Genomic DNA, 18,612 nt, shown 5'->3' on the forward strand with positions numbered 1-18,612 from the left:
CCCGAATCAAGCCGGAAGTGACCTTATTTCAACACTAAGTGCCCCAAATAGCTACATTTGCGCTAACGTCTTCGTTTTTTGTCCGATTTAACCCGTTTCAACATTTTTACCCCAAAAGTGAACCTCCTGAGGCCGTTTTTTTTGGTTTTGTCCCAAATCTAGAAAGATTTTGGCGCAATTGCTTTTTTTTATTTTCCCATTCATTCTCTATGGGGATTCAACATTTGCTCTAACTTCTACATTTTTTAACTGATTCAACCCGTTCCAACTTTCAACTGTTCATCTTTTGCCTACCTATTCCACAACTTCCCACTTACCAACAATTCCAAATTTAAAATTCAACCAAATTCTCCAAAATTTCGTTTTTCTACTCTAACTTCTACATTTTTCTACCGATTCAACCCATTCCAACTTTCAACTGTTCATCTTTTGCCTACCTATTCCGCAACTTCCCACTTACCAAATATTCCAAACTTTCAATTTTGAAATTCACCACAAATTCTCCAAATATTCTACATTTCTCAAGTAATTCAACACGTTTCAACATCGTTCGGCAGCATTCCCCGAAGAAGTTATTCATACATTTCGCCTTCACACGCAATTTCTCCAGAAATTGCAAAATTCTAGTTATTATTATTCTCTACGTTTCTCCACACTTTTTTGACACGTTTCATCTTCCACATAATTCATCCGATTCACTCCATTCCACTTTTCACGTATTCCAAATATTCACGCGACGAGCGCTTGTATTTTGCTCGTTCCGAAAATTTTCCGATTCCGCAAAATTCCCAAAATTCCGACAAATTTTTCCCCATTCATTCTTAATGGCACATTCGACATTTCACATTTACGTCGTTCCAATTTGAAATTCACATCATTCAGCACATTCTAATCACATTCGGAAGGATTCTCGACATTCCCAAAATTCCCAAATTCGAAAATTTCACGTTTTCACGTTAAAAATTCCGACAAATTTTCACGAAATTTCGTTTTTCACCTCTAACTTCTACATTTTTCAACCGATTCAACTCGTTCCAACTTTCAACTGTTCATCTTTTGCCTACCTATTCCACAACGTCCCACTTACCAAAAACTTCACCTCTTTTATTTTGAAATTCAACCAAAATTCTCTAAAATTTCGTTTTTCTACTCTAATTTCTACATTTTTCAACCGATTCAACCCATTCCAACTTTCAACTGTTCATTATTTTTCTACTGATTCCACAACTTCCCACTTACCAAAAGCTTCACATCTTTTATTTTGAAATTCACACCCAATTCCTTTTCCCTTCTCATTTCTACATTTTTCAACCGATTCAACCCATTCCAACTTTCAATTGTTCATCATTTTTCTACCTATTCCACAACTTCCCACTTACCAAAAACTTCACATCTTTTATTTTGAAATTCACACCCAATTCTCCAATATTTCCTTTTCTCCTTCTCATTTCTACATTTTTCAACCGATTCAACCCATTCCAACTTTCAACTGTTCATCATTTTTCTACCTATTCCACAACTTCCCACGTCCCAAAAACTTCACATCTTTTATTTTGAAATTCCCACACAATTCCTTTTTCCCTTCTCATTTCTACATTTTTCAACCGATTCAACCCATTCCAACTTTCAACTGTTCATCATTTTTCTACCTATTCCACAACTTCCCACTTACCAAAAACTTCACATCTTTTATTTTGAAATTCACACCCAATTCCTTTTTCCCTTCTCATTTCTACATTTTTCAACCGATTCAACCCATTCCAAATTTATTCACTTAATTCACCTTATTCTTCCCACATTCACTCCCATTCACCCCCACTTCCACTATGCTTACACAATTCAACCCTTGACCCCCAATTCCAGTGTGGCGGCCATCTTGGATGACCCTGAAGTGCCACCAATGAACCCAGAATGAACCGGAAGTGCCCCAAATCAAACCGAAAGTGACCCCAAATAGACCGGAAGTGACCTCAGGTAAACCGGAAGTGACCCCAAATCAAACCGGAAGTGACCCCAAATGTACCGGAAGTGACCTTTTTAGACCGGAAATGACCCCTGATAAACCGGAAGTGACCTCAGACGAACCGGAAGTGACCCAAATTAAACCGGAAGTGACCCAAATAAACCGGAAGTGACCCCAAATAGACCGGAAGTGACGTCTGGTAAACCGGAAGTGACCCCAAATCAAACCGGAAGTGACCCCAAATGAACCGGAAGTGACCTTTTAAGACCGGAAGTGACCCCAAATACACCGGAAGTGACCTCAGCTAAACCGGAAGTGACCTATATTAAACCGGAAGTGTCCCAAATAAACCGGAAGTGACCCAAATTAGACCGGAAATGACCCGAAGCACGCCGGAAGTGACCTTATTTCAACACTAAGTGCCCCAAATAGCTACATTTGCGCTAACGTCTTCGTTTTTTGTCCGATTTAACCCGTTTCAACATTTTTACCCCAAAAGTGAACCTCCTGAGGCTGTTTTTTTTTGTTTTGTTCCAAATTTAGAAAGATTTTGGCGCAATTGCTTTTTTTTATTTTCCCATTCATTCTCTATGGGGATTCAACATTTGCTCTAACTTCTACATTTTTTAACTGATTCAACCCGTTCCAACTTTCAACTGTACATCTTTTGCCTACCTATTCCACAACTTCCCACTTACCAAATATTCCAGACTTTCAATTTTGAAATTCACTACAAATTCTCCAAATATTCTACATTTCTCAAGTAATTCAACACGTTTTAACATCGTTCGGCAGCATTCCCCGAAAAAGTTATTCATACATTTCGCCTTCACACGCAATTTCTCCAGAAATTGCAAAATTCTAGTTTATTGTGTTATCTGTTTATTTATTATTTATTCATCACTCTTACTATTGATTGTTTGAATTTTTTCCTTCTTGTTTTTATATTGTGTCGCGTACTTGTACGTCTATCGTGTTATGTGTCTCGTCACCGTGGGATAGAGAAAAACGTAATTTCGGTCTCTGTGTGTGTTGTGACATGTGGAGAGATTGACAATAAAGCTGACTTTGACTTTTTGACTTTGATCAAGATTACATCATTTGCATAAATTGCACTCGTAACCTAAAACCTTTCTTCAGTCAGAGTCAAGGTTATTATAGGTAATGAAAAGAAATGAAATAACTCAAACAAAAGTTGACAAAACATTTTTGTCAATGAATGAAAGATAAAACAAAAATGTTTTTTTTAAATAAAAATAAACGAACTGAAATTATACTCCATTTGGTAAACGAACAAAACCTTTACCTATTTACTTAACAAAATGATACCCAAAAATGTGCTTTGTCTTCATCTGTGTCAATTTGTCAACAGTAAGTTTTATTTCACTGTTGCTACGTATATGTAACCGCAGTTTACTTGACACTTGGACAAGGCAAAGAGAAAAAAAGAGCGAGATTGTGTGTCATGGTATCGGAGCATTTTTAGAGTACAGACGCCGTTGGATTTTATTCTGCTGATCGGTCATAATGCCGCCGGTTGGAGTCTTGTTATCGTGTGAATGGCCTTCAGACTTATCTGAACTTCCTTCTTACCTTCCTGACAGTGACAGAGAAGCCTTTGTGACACGTCATGCAGTTCCGCACCTCGTGATCCTCTGCCCATTTCCTGGCAAGACTCTGGGACTGCTTAATCGTAAGAACCAAACGCAGCAAATATGAAGCAGCTCTTCTCTGAAAAGGTAGGCTCTGTGGCTCACTAACCCGGAGGGACTGGTTCTCTCGGCCCAGCTCCTGCATGGCTGCCGTCGTGTCGTCAACTTTGCGCCTCAGGGTGGCCACCTGCTCATCTGTGGCTTGCTTCTCGGAAGAGTGCAAGAGGAGGTGACAAAAATAGCCACAAGACAGGATTATCGCCGTGATTTTAGCCCCAAATCTATCCTCCTGACAATCGTAGGTCATCGTAGTGTTACAAAGGTAACAGTGCGTGAAGGCATAAACCTTCACCCACAACCATCAAATCAAACCCTTCATACCACGAGACATTGTTTTGCTGCTTAACATGTTTGACAGCAGACTGGAAGAACGAAAAGAATGACAGAGTGTCTAATCTACAAGTCTGTGGTGGTGCTTGGTTAAAAAAAAATACTAATACTGCACCAACTCAATTTTACGTTTCCTTTCAGGGACAGAAATGCTGACTCTTGTAGTAGCACTACAATGAGAAAGGGAGCTATGAATAGGATTAGGTACTGCAGTCTGTGTGACATGACGTCTTGAAGGTTGACATAAAGCTCCCCTTCCCCTACCCATTTGAGGTAGACAAAAAGGAACCGGTTGTGAAACATTCTAAGTTGGAGCGTGATGCCAAAATAGATATTTTTTTGTAATACGTTTTTGCAGCCTGCTTCAGTGCTTAAAAGAACTAACGAATGATTGACAAGTGGAGTCATAACTTAAATAAAGATTTCAATTCTTACAAGCGCGAGACATAATTTGCCGACAAGACTGCATGTCTAGTTCATCCATAGGTGCATGCGCGCTGGCCATTTTTGGACAAGTGCTCAACGACGTTCAACATTTTTCTTGATCTTTTCAATGAGGGCAATGCTCATGTATTCTAATACCATCGAGAATAGGCACAAACTTATTGTCAAGTCAAATTGATCACAAATGTGTCTCAAATGTTTTCACATGCCCAGAGTCGCCTAATATTAACGATGTATTGTTTGTTGTACCAGTTCAGTCTGGAGTTTCTCATTCTCTTGCTGAAGCAGCTCAGTCTTCTGGTCAGCAGCTTCCCTTAAACTCTTCTCTTTGTCATAACGGGACTTTATATCTAGAGATTGACACAAGACCAACTTAGTTCATCAATATAGCAAAGATATAATAAAAGCTCAGCCAAGTGGATGGACTGGGCATCGATGGGACGTTATTCCCTTGCACACACTAACCTACTATCTCTGCGGCCAGCCGGGCCACCGTCTCAGATCCCTTTAACTTCATTTCTAGTACTGTGTGTGTGTGTGTGTGTGTGTGGGGGGGGGGGGGGCAGAAACACACATTAGTGACATTGTTATCATCTTGCATATGCATACATGTGGGTGTTTTGCAGGCCCCACCTGAATCCTCTGAGCTCATCTGTCCGTCATTCTGTGGGATTGAGGGAAAACATTGTGACACCATACCACAAGACAAAGCATCCCCACAGTGTTGATAACAAACTATTTCACAACATTTCTAATGAGTGAAGCCTCTTTAACACAAGGTGAAACATCTTGAAGGAATTACTTGCTTCAGGTCTCCTTGGACTTTGTCTAATTCTTTTTTCAGCTCCCCGGAAAACCATCTTTCTTCCTAAATAGAAAGCTGTTGGAATCATTGAAGTAAAGCCTTGTCATTTACGAGTTTATGGCTTTCCTTTTATCTAGGTTCTTTCTCTTTAGTGACAGGGATGTCTTTTGATCCCTGTCAGCCATATATGTATCCTTCCTGTCCTTATGTTATCTGTGTGTTTTTGTTCCTGTAAGAGGCCTTCACTAACAATGAGCAGAGCTTATTTGCATAGGCGAAATGTTCTTATTTGGTTGAAAGAAACTTCATTCCTTTTAGTTAACTGTAGGTTTGGTTCATAGATTGTTACAAGTTATCCCATATTTACTCAATGTTTGTTCAAGTGTTTAGGACAAGTCACTCATTCTTATTGCGTGTTAATTTACTAAGTAGATAAAGTCTAGCCAAGGTTGAGTTGCATTGTTCCACAGGAAAGGGGCAATTGAAGTTATCTGATCTCACTCGCGGACTACTCGGCCAACAGCTGGAGAAGAACAGATGGACAAACTCTGCGGGGGTCACGGGCCGTCAATGAAGTGCTAATTCACACCACACTACATTCCTTAGCTAATCAACGTTGCTACAGACACAATCTTCCCTCCCTTTAGTGTAGCAACGCCTCTGTAAGCAGAGCAACCAAAACATTAAATAGAGGAGCACGTGGAGGGAGAACTCAGAATTGATGGAGATTGTGCCTTCTTGTTTTTTATATTGCGTTGTTTACTTGTAATACGTCTTCAGACATATCGTGTAATATGATTTGTCACCGGGGGATAGGGAAAACGTAATTTCGATGTCTTTGTGTGTCTCGGCATGTGACGATGTTGACAATAAAGCAGACTTTGACTTTGATTTTGAGATTGTAACCGAGTTTCCTCTCTCTATCGTTCTCCTCGCGAGTAAACCTGTTCTGGTTCTTTTCTCCTCTTCCTTCCACCGTGTGGTTAAATGTCTGATGGTATTTAGACCTGACAAAAGCGAATCAAATAAATATTTAAATGAACACAAATGACTGTGCAGTTTAAAGTGAAGTTTGAAGTGAAGTGAAATGTGAAGAAAGCACATACCTTAACCGATGTATGAAGGTCCTGGACCTCTTGTCGCAACCTTGATCGGTCTTCCCTAAATTAAAGACAGGAATCATTTTTGTTTAGAATTCCTGCTAGGCATAGTTATAGCTCTATAAATGTCCAACTTCGCTGCAATTAACTTGTGATTAGTCATGGTTGTACCTTCAAATTGAGCCCCAGGATAATTGATGGGGATGATCATGGTAATCAGTAAATGTATTGTTAAGAATTCAGTCCACGGTGTGAAAGTGATTCTTGCTCCATCATGTATTAACACAAATGAGGATCCAAATATGGATTGCAGAGGTTCTATTGATCCAATCTCAAAAAATCCGCAGATTAAAGAGCAACAAGGCTATGAATTGTCATCTGAGGTAATTTGGGAGACAGTAAAAGATTATTGGAAAACAAATGAGGCTTCATGCTGATTAATGCTACTTGCCGTTGAAGTTTAGAATCAAAGTAAACATGACTAACAAAGCAAGTTCCACATATCGCATTTCAACCAACCACGTGGCGTTGCCTTAAAAAAGCTTTCTTTACTTTACATACTTGAACACAAATAGTGGAGTGACACATATACACAAATAATATAGCAATACTCACAGACATTAATCCTTCAACTAGTACGAAAAATGACTCATATTACAGCATGAGTCACTTATAGCAATAGCAGTGTAAAGGATGAGGAAGCACTGTTCTTTGTAAATACAATCAAAGAATAGTGCTTCTTCTTCTTATACAGCATGACAGTACAGTATTATACTCCCTCCTAGTGGCCAAGGCGGTACACCAGAAGGAGCTGCAGAACGAGTTGGATTGCAGCATTAACTCATGATGCGCAAACTGATTACTCGATCTTGTTTATCAAATAAAGTATTATAGAGTGCTATACAAAAAACATTGCACTTTTTTTCCATTGGTCTGGAGTGACGTTCTATTCATTTCAATGAGGAAATGGGATTTGATGTACAAGTGTGAGCGAATCAAACTAAGTGTGAGCGAATTAAACTTGTATCTCAAAGCGCCACTTTAATTCAATATTTTTCCCCACTTCATTGAGGAAGCGGCCGATCTGAAACTGACTTGTGGCTAAAAATTCATATCGTACACAAAAAAAGAATTGACAGAGTGACAGCTTTTATGTGACTTGGGCCACACTTACGTGAAGGTACCACAGTAAGGTTTTCACTTCTCTAAGTGTCGATCAAATAAAATAGGCTTCTGGGTAAACACAAAGACAATCGGGCTGTCCCGATTAATCCCCTTCCTGACCAAGGACGTCAAATGCCTGACTATTTTATAAGATTGTCCTTCTGTCTAGGACAGGGGTGGGCAAACTTTTTGACTCGCGGGCCGAACTGGGTTCTAAATTTGGACCGGAGGGCCGAACCAGGAGCAGATGGACGTAGTGTTTGTGTGAAGTAATATAAGCGACCTGTAAAGGTCATTGCATAAAAGATTTTGGCCTTTAGTAGGTAGTAAAGCATGGATATTCCAAACAAGCTTTTTGAAAACAAATGCGTTTACAACATTAAAAAAAAAAAAAAAAAACACTAAAAACCTGCTATCAGTGATTCTCATAAAATACGAGACTGTTATTATGAATAACAGTCTCGTATTTTATGTTATTATGAATAACAGTCTCCATCACTTCAGTGCCTGCAGGTCAGATTAATGAAAGATCTCATGAGATCACATCAAACGGCAAACATTCTGACCAAATATATCATGATCTTGAAGAATCGGTGAAAGCATACATCCAAATAAAGTAATCAAAACGGCAACACGGTGAGGGGTATCTGAAAATCAGAGCAGAGTTTTAACTCACAAACACCTGGTAACAGAGGTGAGGAAACGGGAAACACTTCCTTAAAGTAAGCCTTAAGAACTTTACAGGTTAAGATTAGTCGCAAACAGGTGGTGTATCAATGTCCTTGAGCATCCTGCATTGTTTGAAAATGAGAATGGTCGCTAGTTTCAATCCCTGCTATGTGTACAAATCATATTCAAAATGTTTTTTGTTTTTTTTACAACAAACTTGAGAGCCTCCCCTTCATTTTCAGTGGGAACAGTGTTGTTGGTCTCCCTTTTATGCTAGTGCGTCATAGTCTGGAGTAAAATTTGTTGTGGCAATTCTTAGGAGAGAACCGAGGTGTTGGTCCGTTTACCTCGATCTGTGACGGGTTGATGTTGGCGTTCATGTGGCTGAACGTCACGTCGCGTACGTAGAGCCAAATTGGCCACTCTCTTTTAAACGCTCGGCACTGTGTCCACCTTGCTTTTCTTTGGGCGACTCATTTTAATGGAAGGATTCCAGGGGAAGGTTTGCGTAAAACTGTATCTGAAAGCTCAGCGCGCGAATTACAAGAATGCTGTCGTCACAGCCCACGCTCTAAATTCGGGACTGATACGAATAGAGCGAGAGTGCGCCATGTCCGTACTACTGAGTACGTACACGCACTTGTGAGTGTGCACCGAGCTTTCTGACACGGCTTCCGGTAGTAAATGCACAGGCGAGCGCTTCGCCATCTACCGGGGAAACGCAGTCATTGCAGGCAAAATGACCACAAAAAAAAAAAGTTTAATAATACAATTTGTTCAGGGTTGGCGGGGCGGATTAAACGGTCCCGTGGGCCGGATGTGGCCCGCGGGCCGTAGTTTGCCCACACCTGGTCTAGGATGTGTTTACAGTGGATTTATCTCAATAATAATAAGTTGGGGCTAACAATCTTAATTGATGAAAGTGTTCAATATTTACGACTACAAATGTACATGAGTGTGGAGAAAGCCAACGTCTCCCCCGGCCGGCCGGGTATTTGACGATGAACAGTGACATGTACGCAACATTTTTCTTTTAATTTTTTATAAATAAAAGTGGGTTCCCCAGACACCATTAAGTGTTTCCCAAAAGAAGTATTTTCTCATTGACATCCCCATCTTACAATGTTCCCAATACTCGTGCATATCCAGAAGTCCCACCGTTTTTGTGAGATCATGAGTAGGGATGGGAATTAAAGATTAAAGCCCCAATGATCGTCACACACACACACACACACACACACACACCTGGGTGTGGTGAAATTTGCCCTCTGCATTTAACCCATCCCCGTGTGATTTTAATCCATCCCCTGGGGGAGAGGGGAGCAGTGAGCAGCAGCGGTGCCGCGCTCGGGAATCAGTTGGTGATCTAACCCCCCAATTCCAACCCTTAATGCTGAGTGCCAAGCAGGGAGGCAATGGGTCCCATTTTTACAGTCTTTGGTATGAGCCGGCCGGGGTTTGAACCCACAACCTTCCAGTCTCAGGGCGGACACTCTTCCGCTAGGCCACCGAGCTGGTCACACAATTGATAAGCTTTTTCCGATTTCATTTTCGATTCTGTTTAAAGATTCAATTCTCTTACCGATTCACATTTGGGGGGGGGGGGGGGGGGGGCTGAAAGGAGCACAAATGATTATGATGATTTTGTTTTATATATTCCAACTTTGTGTAAATATGACATTACAAGCCTAAGAGTAAAGAATGCAAACATTCTCCTACAATAGAAATCATCACCTACCGAAAATCAGGGGCTTCTACAGTGGCAAATCGGTGCAAGCCTTTCACTACAAACTTTGTCGCTGCACAATGACATTCATCAGTCCTTTCGTTAGACATTTTGATCCTCCCTGCCTCCGTGAACGGACAAGCTAGAGGTACAGTACTGTTGGCGTCTGAACCAGTCAGCATCTCTTGTCGTCATCTAAAATAAAACATGAGATGCAATTTGCATGACAGATTTTACAATTATAGAACTAGAGCGAGCATGAAAAGCTGTGTTTGTCAGTTACCTGCAGTAAAACTGCACGTCGGGCTCGGGCTAATGTTGCTGCTGGTGCTAGGTTGTTGACTGACCCTCCGCAGCGGATCAAACGCATAGTGTTACACTAGTGACATGCTAGTACAAATGCTTTTGCATATTAGAGATATTACCTCCCTTTGATGAAATTTCAACATTGCAAGTATTGCACGTCGCTCTATTTTTGTCCTTCTTAGCAAAATATGACCAAACTTTGGAGCGCTTCAACCTCACAGGTGCCATCATTGTCTACGTTGCCATGCATGTTGCATAGCGTGCGTAGTGACGTAATTCGTGCGGACTAGAATCGCTAAGGGAATTTCTAGCAAAATAGCAAACGATTCCAAGGAATTGGGAAAGTGGAAACCAGGTCTCAACAAGAACTGGTTCTCAATTCCCATCATGAAAAATGTCCGCCTCAGTGGACTTAGTTTCAGGATTAATGGCGATAGAGAATCTTAATGGTTCTGGTGCTCTCTGTTGAGATTATCGCAGCAGACCACACAACATCACCAAAATTGCAAAATGACAGCTGTTCTACCTTTATTTTGGTTGTCTGTCACAGATTTAATTTTTTTTTTTTTTTTTAACGATTTGATCAATTATGTGTGTACCAGGCCTCAGTCAAACACCCAATATAATAAGAGGTATAGAAGTAATGGATAGCAATCAATCCCACCTAGTGGGGGCCACATGAGCAGGAAGGTCTCCAGTGTCGTGGAACAGCTCATAATGCTTGGACAAGTCCTCTGCTGAGCTGTGGGACTTCATGCATTGAGGACAGATGAAGCCCTAAACACAAAGGCCAATGTAATAATAAGTTAATTATGCCAGGCTTGCTAATTAGGAAAAAAAACAAACCTAACAATTTATTTAACTACCTCAGAGGTCTGCTCGTGGCTAACGTCTGTGGTGGGCTGCTCCGACTCTGCATTCTGACCGCCTCCTATTCCAGGAATCTGGAAAACAAGAGAAACAGAAAGGGATCAGCTAAACTTGAAAATAAGAGTAAGCTTTCTAAATCACTTTAAATATTGACCTTTATGACTTGCCATAGCATGAGCTAGTAAGTATAATTGCATGTGCCAACGACAAAAACGTACAAAAACTATATAAAAACTTCTGGGCAGAAACATAAACCAGCTTGAGAGGTTTGTAATATTGGACACAAATTTAATACAGCACATTGCAGTTCAACACAATTTGTAACCTACCTGTAAGCTACAACCTACTATTGCATTGTTATCCTTCTGTGCTTGGCCTGCAGGTAATTAAATAGGTGCAGCAACGGGTCCTGTATGTTGTACGGATGAGAAATGTGGCTCTTCATTCATCTCTTGTGCATTTTAAACTTATTATTGTCAACTAATGTTGGGTAGGTGAGATACCGTCCTTATAACTGTTCGGTTCTGATTGCCACATGAGGACAAATGGAATGATTAAAGAATTTGGGATATTGCAACAGTTATTTGAAGGCTTTAGCATATACTGTGGAACAAATCAATTGGAACATAAGTGGGGGGGAGACTGTGGGTGAAAGTCCAAGGTCCGGACAACAAAACGAAACAGTGTTAATTTGTATGGCCTCGTCAGCCTCATCAGGTTTCAGCGCAGAAATCTTCCCACATCGCGAATCAGGACAGGACGTGTTCAGATAGCTCGAAGTGGTGCAGTTATTCAAATGCTCCTAATGGCTGCGCGCTGGAACATTGGCCAGGATCCAATCGGTGTAACACCTTCACTCGGAAGTACTGTGAAGCAGGGAGGGTCACCTCATTGCAGCTCTACTGGAGAAAGGTCTCGCCTCCATCATGTGGCCCGTTCACTTTATTTAGTTGATACATGAGGTAACTCTTTATCTGTGTCAGGACTCAGGACTGTGGGACCATAATATGGTAGGAACTTGGAGGCGTGGAGGAGGGCTGTAAATCTGCATCATTACACACCCCTTCCACTCATTTCAAACATTAACCAGAACTGCAGTCTGACTTCATAGCAAAGGGGGGGGCGGGGGGCGGGAAGAATATTGATCATCCAAACATAAGCATTACATTTACCTATATAGGAGTTACTTGAACGCTACTTTTGTATAACGATCGAGAAATTTCTTTCCAAGAATAGGCTCCATTTAGCCAATAACCTTAAACCTTTCATATGCCATTCAGTGAGGATGACATTAATCTCTTATGAAGCCAAATGTAAAAGTGGTGCTGTCTTGAATGGGCAGAGATTTCGCCACATTTCACTGTTTCGGATGGGAATGTGTCATATACAGATGTTTCGCAAATAAACGCGACAGTGAGTTATGAAGAAAAAACGGCTCCCATACAAACAAGGTCACGTCACTGTCGTCTGTTGCAATGAATGAGATGTATTAAATTATCGCATGGTAATTCACGACTAAATAAGTGGTTAAACTGCAAAAAAAAAAAAAAAGAAGATCAGTTAGAATCCGGCTAATGGCCATTAGCATTTAAGGAATGGTTGATGAATCAACCCAACATTGTATAGCTAACGGAAACAGATAAAGTGCGTGTATTTGCTGGCCAGTAATGTTATCTTGATATATAACACCCTCGCGTGTTTTTCCAGGCTGCCAAACTATGCAGCGGTGTTTTTTTTATTGTAAAATTTACGTTCTCTGTCGATAACGCCACTGAATAAAGTAGCCTTCCTCAATTTAAACGGGTTAGCATCAAATGCTAACTTTTGCCGCCCATCATAAGAAGCGCTTGATATATTGACCGCGACTTGGCGGGATGTGCTATTTTCCGCCATTGTCAGTAAACCGTCGTCTCGAACACATGACACCGCCCATCCGCGACAGGTTGTGATTTAAAAGGGGCGCCTCCTGTATAAACCAGGGATGGGCCTACGTTTAAAAAAAAAAAAAATCATATTTGGCTCCACTAAACCTCATATAGCGCGGAATGTTGTCGTGGAAGCTTACCATTTGTAAATTCCGTCTGAGCATGGCCTTCTCAGCGTTTGTCCCAACACGAACCTGAATCGGTTTCCCAGACGGAACGTTTGCGTCGCTGTACCACAGACACCTGACCAAGACCAGGCAGAGAAAAACAGAGAAGGGGCGGGTCCTTGGAGGGACTGTACAGTGGACTACACAAGTCCTGTCTAGAAATACAAACGCACCGAACTAGTGGATCGTTGGTTGGTGGCGAACTACAAACTACATGAGAGTACACAGCAGGGCTGAGGACTCGGTCGGATTTTTGCACCGAGTCCGAGTCCGGCCTCTTGGCCATGAGTCCGAGTCCGGCTGTCCATTTTTTTCTGTTAATTCATGTGACTGCTTAGTCTTTATTCAAGGCTAATTTAGATCAAAATCTAAATAATTACAACAGTTTTGTGATGGCTTTGTCTTTATTAAACATATAAACGAATACAATAAACAGATACTTTCAAGTTTTAATCATTAATTACACCATTATAGCTCAGACATTTATCTAAACACAAATAATTAGTGACGACCCCTTATTTGGAAAGCGAAAAACCCATGTCGTACGGCGTGTTAGGATACGGATTTTAGCTATTGATCTGACTCCAAATTGTGATCAACACTTAACACAAGAATTGCTATGTTCTAATCCACACACTGGCGCACCTAACAATTTTGCGAGTTCGTTCTGTCAAAGACAAGACCAGTAGATCAATCAGACTGAATTTACCAATTGTTTAATCGTGACAAAGCAAGCTAATACAGGCGCCTGGGTCTTGGGTCCTTACCACAAAAACCCGTGTGGCTTCGTGACCAGAAAGACGACACAGTCTTCCGGGTTGCCCAGTTTTAAAGAAACACAATATGAATATTCAAACATGCAAAAGGTTGTGTGCTGATTGGTCGATGGTCGATGGTCATCTCCTCCTCGTTTGGGTTTTCCCTTGCTCAGCACAGGTGTCTGGACCACAAAGACGAGTTGTTTTTCGCGTTCCCATCGGCCTTGAGATATGCTCCCTTTCTGGACCTCCTGTTCCACAATACTTTGAAGAAAACAAATTCATGTAGCCTGCACATTCCTTTCCACTTATTAAGCGACCACACTACTACTAGAAATTAAATTGATATGATTATATGTGTCTAACGGATGTGTTTGCAAACTGCCGAATGTACATTTCCCTTTAGGCGTCAGCACTATGTTGTTTTCAATAAAAACATGAAGAACTCACGTTTGCGTTAGTCAATTTTAATTTTTTATAAAGGATTCTTCTCATTTGATGCCATCCGCGTTCTGCCATTGAAGCGGGGTGCATTCAAAGACCAGTCGTACAGACGGAACACTCATTCACTTCACCAAAACGCAACAATATAATCACGTGAGCTCTTTGCATAAACATTGATGCAAAGAAACTCCTCTTTTTGGGTACAGGCTACAGGGAGTATATATTACAAAGGAGACTTTCTACTTAATTGTGATCATCATTCATCCATCCATCCATCCATCCATCCATCCATCCATCCATCCATCCATCCATCCATCCATCCATCCATCCATTTTATTTTATTACTCAGGTATTTTCAAAGCAAATTAATATTGTTGTATTTATTAATTTGCTTTAACATGACAGCGCAATATAATTAAAAGCTGACACGATAGCAATGTCAAACGTGTTCATTTAAGAAAAAGCCACACACGTTTTGTGATCAAATCTTTCATAACGAGAATGATTTGAGTGAATCGATTTTACAATTTGTATCCCCCCTCCCCACCATCTGTCATTTTGCTTGGGACAAAAGGAGCCTTCAGAACTGAAATTTCGTCTCAATTATTCATTCAAATCAATTCACTCAAATCATTCTCGTTATGAAAGATTTGATCACAAAACGTTTCCGTCTGTACGACTGGTTTTTGAATGCACCCCGCTTCAATGGCAGAACGCGGATGAATTTAAAGACATCAAATGAGAAGAATCCTTTATAAAAATTAAAATTGACTGACGCAAACGTGAGTTCTTCATGTTTTTATTGAAAACAACATAGTGGTGACGCCGTACGACGCCGTACGGCATCGGTTTTTCGCTATAATTCGGTATAATTTGACGTAGTCCAAACTCACCCAAAGTTAAGGTTTCATGGGAATATTATTGTCATAATTGTCTGGACCATTTTATCTGTGCCATCGGATTTTGAATTCGAATTTGTAGCACTGAATTTTTTTACCTCCAATTTTTAACACTGAATTTTTTTTGCATCTAAATCAGACTTTGAATTTTAAAAGCCATCGAATTTCTAGCACTGAATTTTTTTTTCCTAAGACATTTTTTAGACTGAATGTCTTAAAAAATTCAGTGTAAAAAAATTCGACATCTCAAAAAATTCAATGTAAAAAAATTCAATGTCTAAAAAAATTCAGTGTAAAAAAATTCGATGTCTCCAAAAATTCAGTGTAAAAATATTCAGCGCGGACATCCGGGGTAACCAAGGGAGAAGTAATCGATCCCTGTATCAAATCATCCAACGTTCAGCCAATCAAGTTACGCTCCATTGGTCATGTGACGTCGAAACAGGAACGTCGTGAAGTTCAAAGGTGAGCTCCGGTCAGAGCTCAGGATGGCCCAAAACACAAATAATAACGCTTCGGTGAGTGTACTCTTTATTTACCTTTTGTGTTCGTAAAAGTCAGTATTTTATTTACCGGACACCTTAACAGAATTTGTTGAACAATGTCTACACAGGGAACTTTTAATGAAGTGGTGTTCCTTAAAAGTTTGCTAGCTATGAGCTAGCGTTATATTAGCATGTTTACCATGGTAACATGGCGCTCGGTACTGCGCTCTTTAGTACTCTGTTCCGATGTTATGATGTGGCTGGCAAGAAATATCTGACTCACCGTTTGTTTAACAGCAAACTACTACTAGGTGATTTACTTTACCAAGTTGTACCAAGTTATTTTCTCTGAAACATAAAAGATAGTGGGTGGTCTGTAATACTGCAAATACAAGGAATTGTATCAGTCTGCAAGAGAAAAGTATTATTTCCACATTCACTCGAGGATTGAAGCATAATAAATGTATTAAAATGGAATTATTCTTTTTCTATGTTACTCTTCAAGCTTTTAGATGAAGAATCTTGTGTTCTATCCTCTCTGTCTTATTAATATTAACAGGTAATAGGACGTGTCACAAGGCAAATTAAGCAGCTGAGACGAGGTCTTAAAGAAACGCCAATGTGGACACTGTTGACCCAAAGACCAGACACAGTGGCTTTGCTTTTTCCTGAAGAGGGAGCAGGAAATTTCAGCCCTGAGGTTAACTGTTTTCAATCTTGTTATTTCTGTTTTCCTACATACATAGATACCCCACAGCCTCCACTTGCTTTGAGACCCTGCGCATCCCAGGGCATTACAAGGATTACACATCTTTTAAATGTGACATCCTGGCCTGTATTTACAGTTGCCATACAGGATTTGGTCTTGTGTGAGACATTTGGCCTGTAGCCTTGTAAGACAAGATTGGATGTTAAAATATATAATATATATAATAATATATATGCAGTAACATGAAAGCAGCAGTATAAAAAATGTGTTATGGAGCATACTGATAACTACCAAATACTTTACAAACACACTTTGAATGTATGCATTTTGCCAAAAACATTGCTTGATAAGAATTTACCGAATTAATTTATGGTTTGTATGCGGCTTATGACACCAGTGGTGTCAACACGGTGCATGGAGGCTCTGACGCGGTTATACTGCACCCTCAGTCCTCTGGCTTGCAGAAGGGCCTTCACCATCCGATATCCAGAGTGAGGCTGCCTCGACTTAATCTCTCTTACACACTGATCTAACTCTTCATCAGTCATAGTGCTGTATAATGCCTTAACTGAGAGATCAGACTCAGCCATGCGTCTGTATACTGTGCGCCTGGACATCCCCAAAAGTTTAGCTATACATGGAACAGACAGATTAAGTTCCAAAGGTTTGCTAAGGTACTCTGGGGATATGACCATTCTTTGTCGCCCAGCCGGTCCTTGCTCAAACTGCACAACTGCAATGTGTTGCTCCCTTTTGTCTTTTTCCAGATTGATAAGACTGTGTAGCTGTGTCAGTGAGTCTAGAATAGCTGGACAAACAGTTACTTGACTGGATACAGCATTTAATAACACAAGTTCTTGTGTGCAAGTGAACTCTAAGAAGTCCAGATCAAGAGGCATGCGTCCCAGAATATGCTCCAATCGAGAGCGAAGTCTTTCTAAAAGATGATAAAGCAGGAGTTCCTAGGAGAGAAAAACAAAATCACTGTGTGAGCACATTTTATGGAAATTTCAAACTAAGCATGGATTTGTTAACATTTTTATGTTCTCTTTTTATTGTCTCAAGTAAGTTAACATCTCATGAGTATCGGAGTGAGTTCAGAGCTGAGATTATTTATTTTCATATGAAAAATGCTCATTTGTAAATGTATTTTTTAGTGGGCATCAGGACTTTGTCCTTAACCTTGGAAAACAACCTCTGTCCCCACGAGTGAGAGAATCAGACAGCGTCCAGTACTGGCAATTATGTAAATTGGGACGGAAAATGTAACTTTGCAAACGGCAGAATGGGGCTGCTAACTTATGAGCAATCACGACCCAAGCTGTTACCAGTAACAGTTAATACTGTAATGCAATTATTTGTGCCTTCTTTTAATGTTGTGGGTGAAGTGAATCACCTAGTAGTAGTTTGCTGTTAAACAAACGGTGAGTCAGATATTTCTTGCCAGCCACATCATAACATCGGAACAGAGTACTAACGAGCGCAGTACCGAGCGCCATGTTACCATGGTAACCATGCTAACATAACGCTAGCTCATAGCTAGCAAACTTTTAAGGAACACCACTTCATTAAAAGTTCCCTGTGTAGACATTGTTCAACAAATTCTGTTAAGGTGTCCGGTAAATAAAATACTGACTTTTACGAACACAAAAGGTAAATAAAGAGTACACTCACCGAAGCGTTATTATTTGTGTTTTGGGCCATCCTGAGCTCTGACCGGAGCTCACTTTTGAACTTCACGACGTTCCTGTTTCGACGTCACATGACCAATGGAGCGTAACTTGATTGGCTGAACGTTGGATGATTTGATACAGGGATCGATTACTTCTCCCTTGGTTACCCCGGATGTCCGCGCTGAATATTTTTACACTGAATTTTTGGAGACATCGAATTTTTTTACACTGAATTTTTTTAGACATTGAATTTTTTTACATTGGATTTTTTGAGATGTCGAATTTTTTTACACTGAATTTTTTAAGACATTGAATTTTTTACACTGAATTTTTTGAGACATTGAAAAAAGTGTCTTAGGAAAAAAAAATTCAGTGCTAGAAATTCCATGGCTTTTAAAATTCAAAGTCTGATTTAGACGCAAAAGAAAATTCAGTGTTAAAAATTGGATGTAAAAAAATTCAG

At 40.2% G+C, this 18,612-nt stretch overlaps 1 protein-coding gene and 1 long non-coding RNA gene across 4 annotated transcripts in view; both read right to left on the reverse strand.

Annotated features, from left to right (window-relative positions):
• The window catches only part of LOC133157551 (early endosome antigen 1-like), a 61,760-nt gene extending 47,439 nt beyond the window's left edge, over nucleotides 1-14,321 (reverse strand). Inside the window, exons 1-9 of one of the 3 annotated variants that reach the window (XM_061284176.1) lie at nucleotides 13,155-14,321; nucleotides 11,086-11,163; nucleotides 10,884-10,996; nucleotides 6,361-6,415; nucleotides 5,083-5,113; nucleotides 4,915-4,974; nucleotides 4,699-4,799; nucleotides 3,725-3,820; nucleotides 3,557-3,646 (exon numbers count right to left, since the gene is read on the reverse strand). In XM_061284176.1, coding sequence (XP_061140160.1) covers nucleotides 3,557-3,646; nucleotides 3,725-3,820; nucleotides 4,699-4,799; nucleotides 4,915-4,974; nucleotides 5,083-5,113; nucleotides 6,361-6,415; nucleotides 10,884-10,996; nucleotides 11,086-11,163; nucleotides 13,155-13,178 — 648 coding nt within the window. In that variant the 5' untranslated portion in view covers nucleotides 13,179-14,321. Of the gene's footprint in view, nucleotides 1-3,556; nucleotides 3,821-4,698; nucleotides 4,800-4,914; nucleotides 4,975-5,082; nucleotides 5,114-6,360; nucleotides 6,416-10,883; nucleotides 10,997-11,085; nucleotides 11,164-13,154 lie in introns of all 3 variants that reach the window. The other 2 variants (XM_061284175.1, XM_061284174.1) reach the window with 2 other exon arrangements.
• Nucleotides 14,322-15,796: 1,475 nt separating this feature from the next.
• LOC133157552 (uncharacterized) lies at nucleotides 15,797-18,381 on the reverse strand. Its single transcript, XR_009715029.1, has 2 exons — nucleotides 18,151-18,381; nucleotides 15,797-17,438 (listed from the first exon to the last, which is right to left on the reverse strand). It is a non-coding gene; the product is annotated as an uncharacterized LOC133157552 (long non-coding RNA).
• Nucleotides 18,382-18,612: the final 231 nt, after the last annotated feature.

Source organism: Syngnathus typhle, linkage group LG7 (genome assembly GCF_033458585.1).
Source record: "Syngnathus typhle isolate RoL2023-S1 ecotype Sweden linkage group LG7, RoL_Styp_1.0, whole genome shotgun sequence".
Lineage (NCBI taxonomy): Eukaryota > Metazoa > Chordata > Actinopteri > Syngnathiformes > Syngnathidae > Syngnathus > Syngnathus typhle.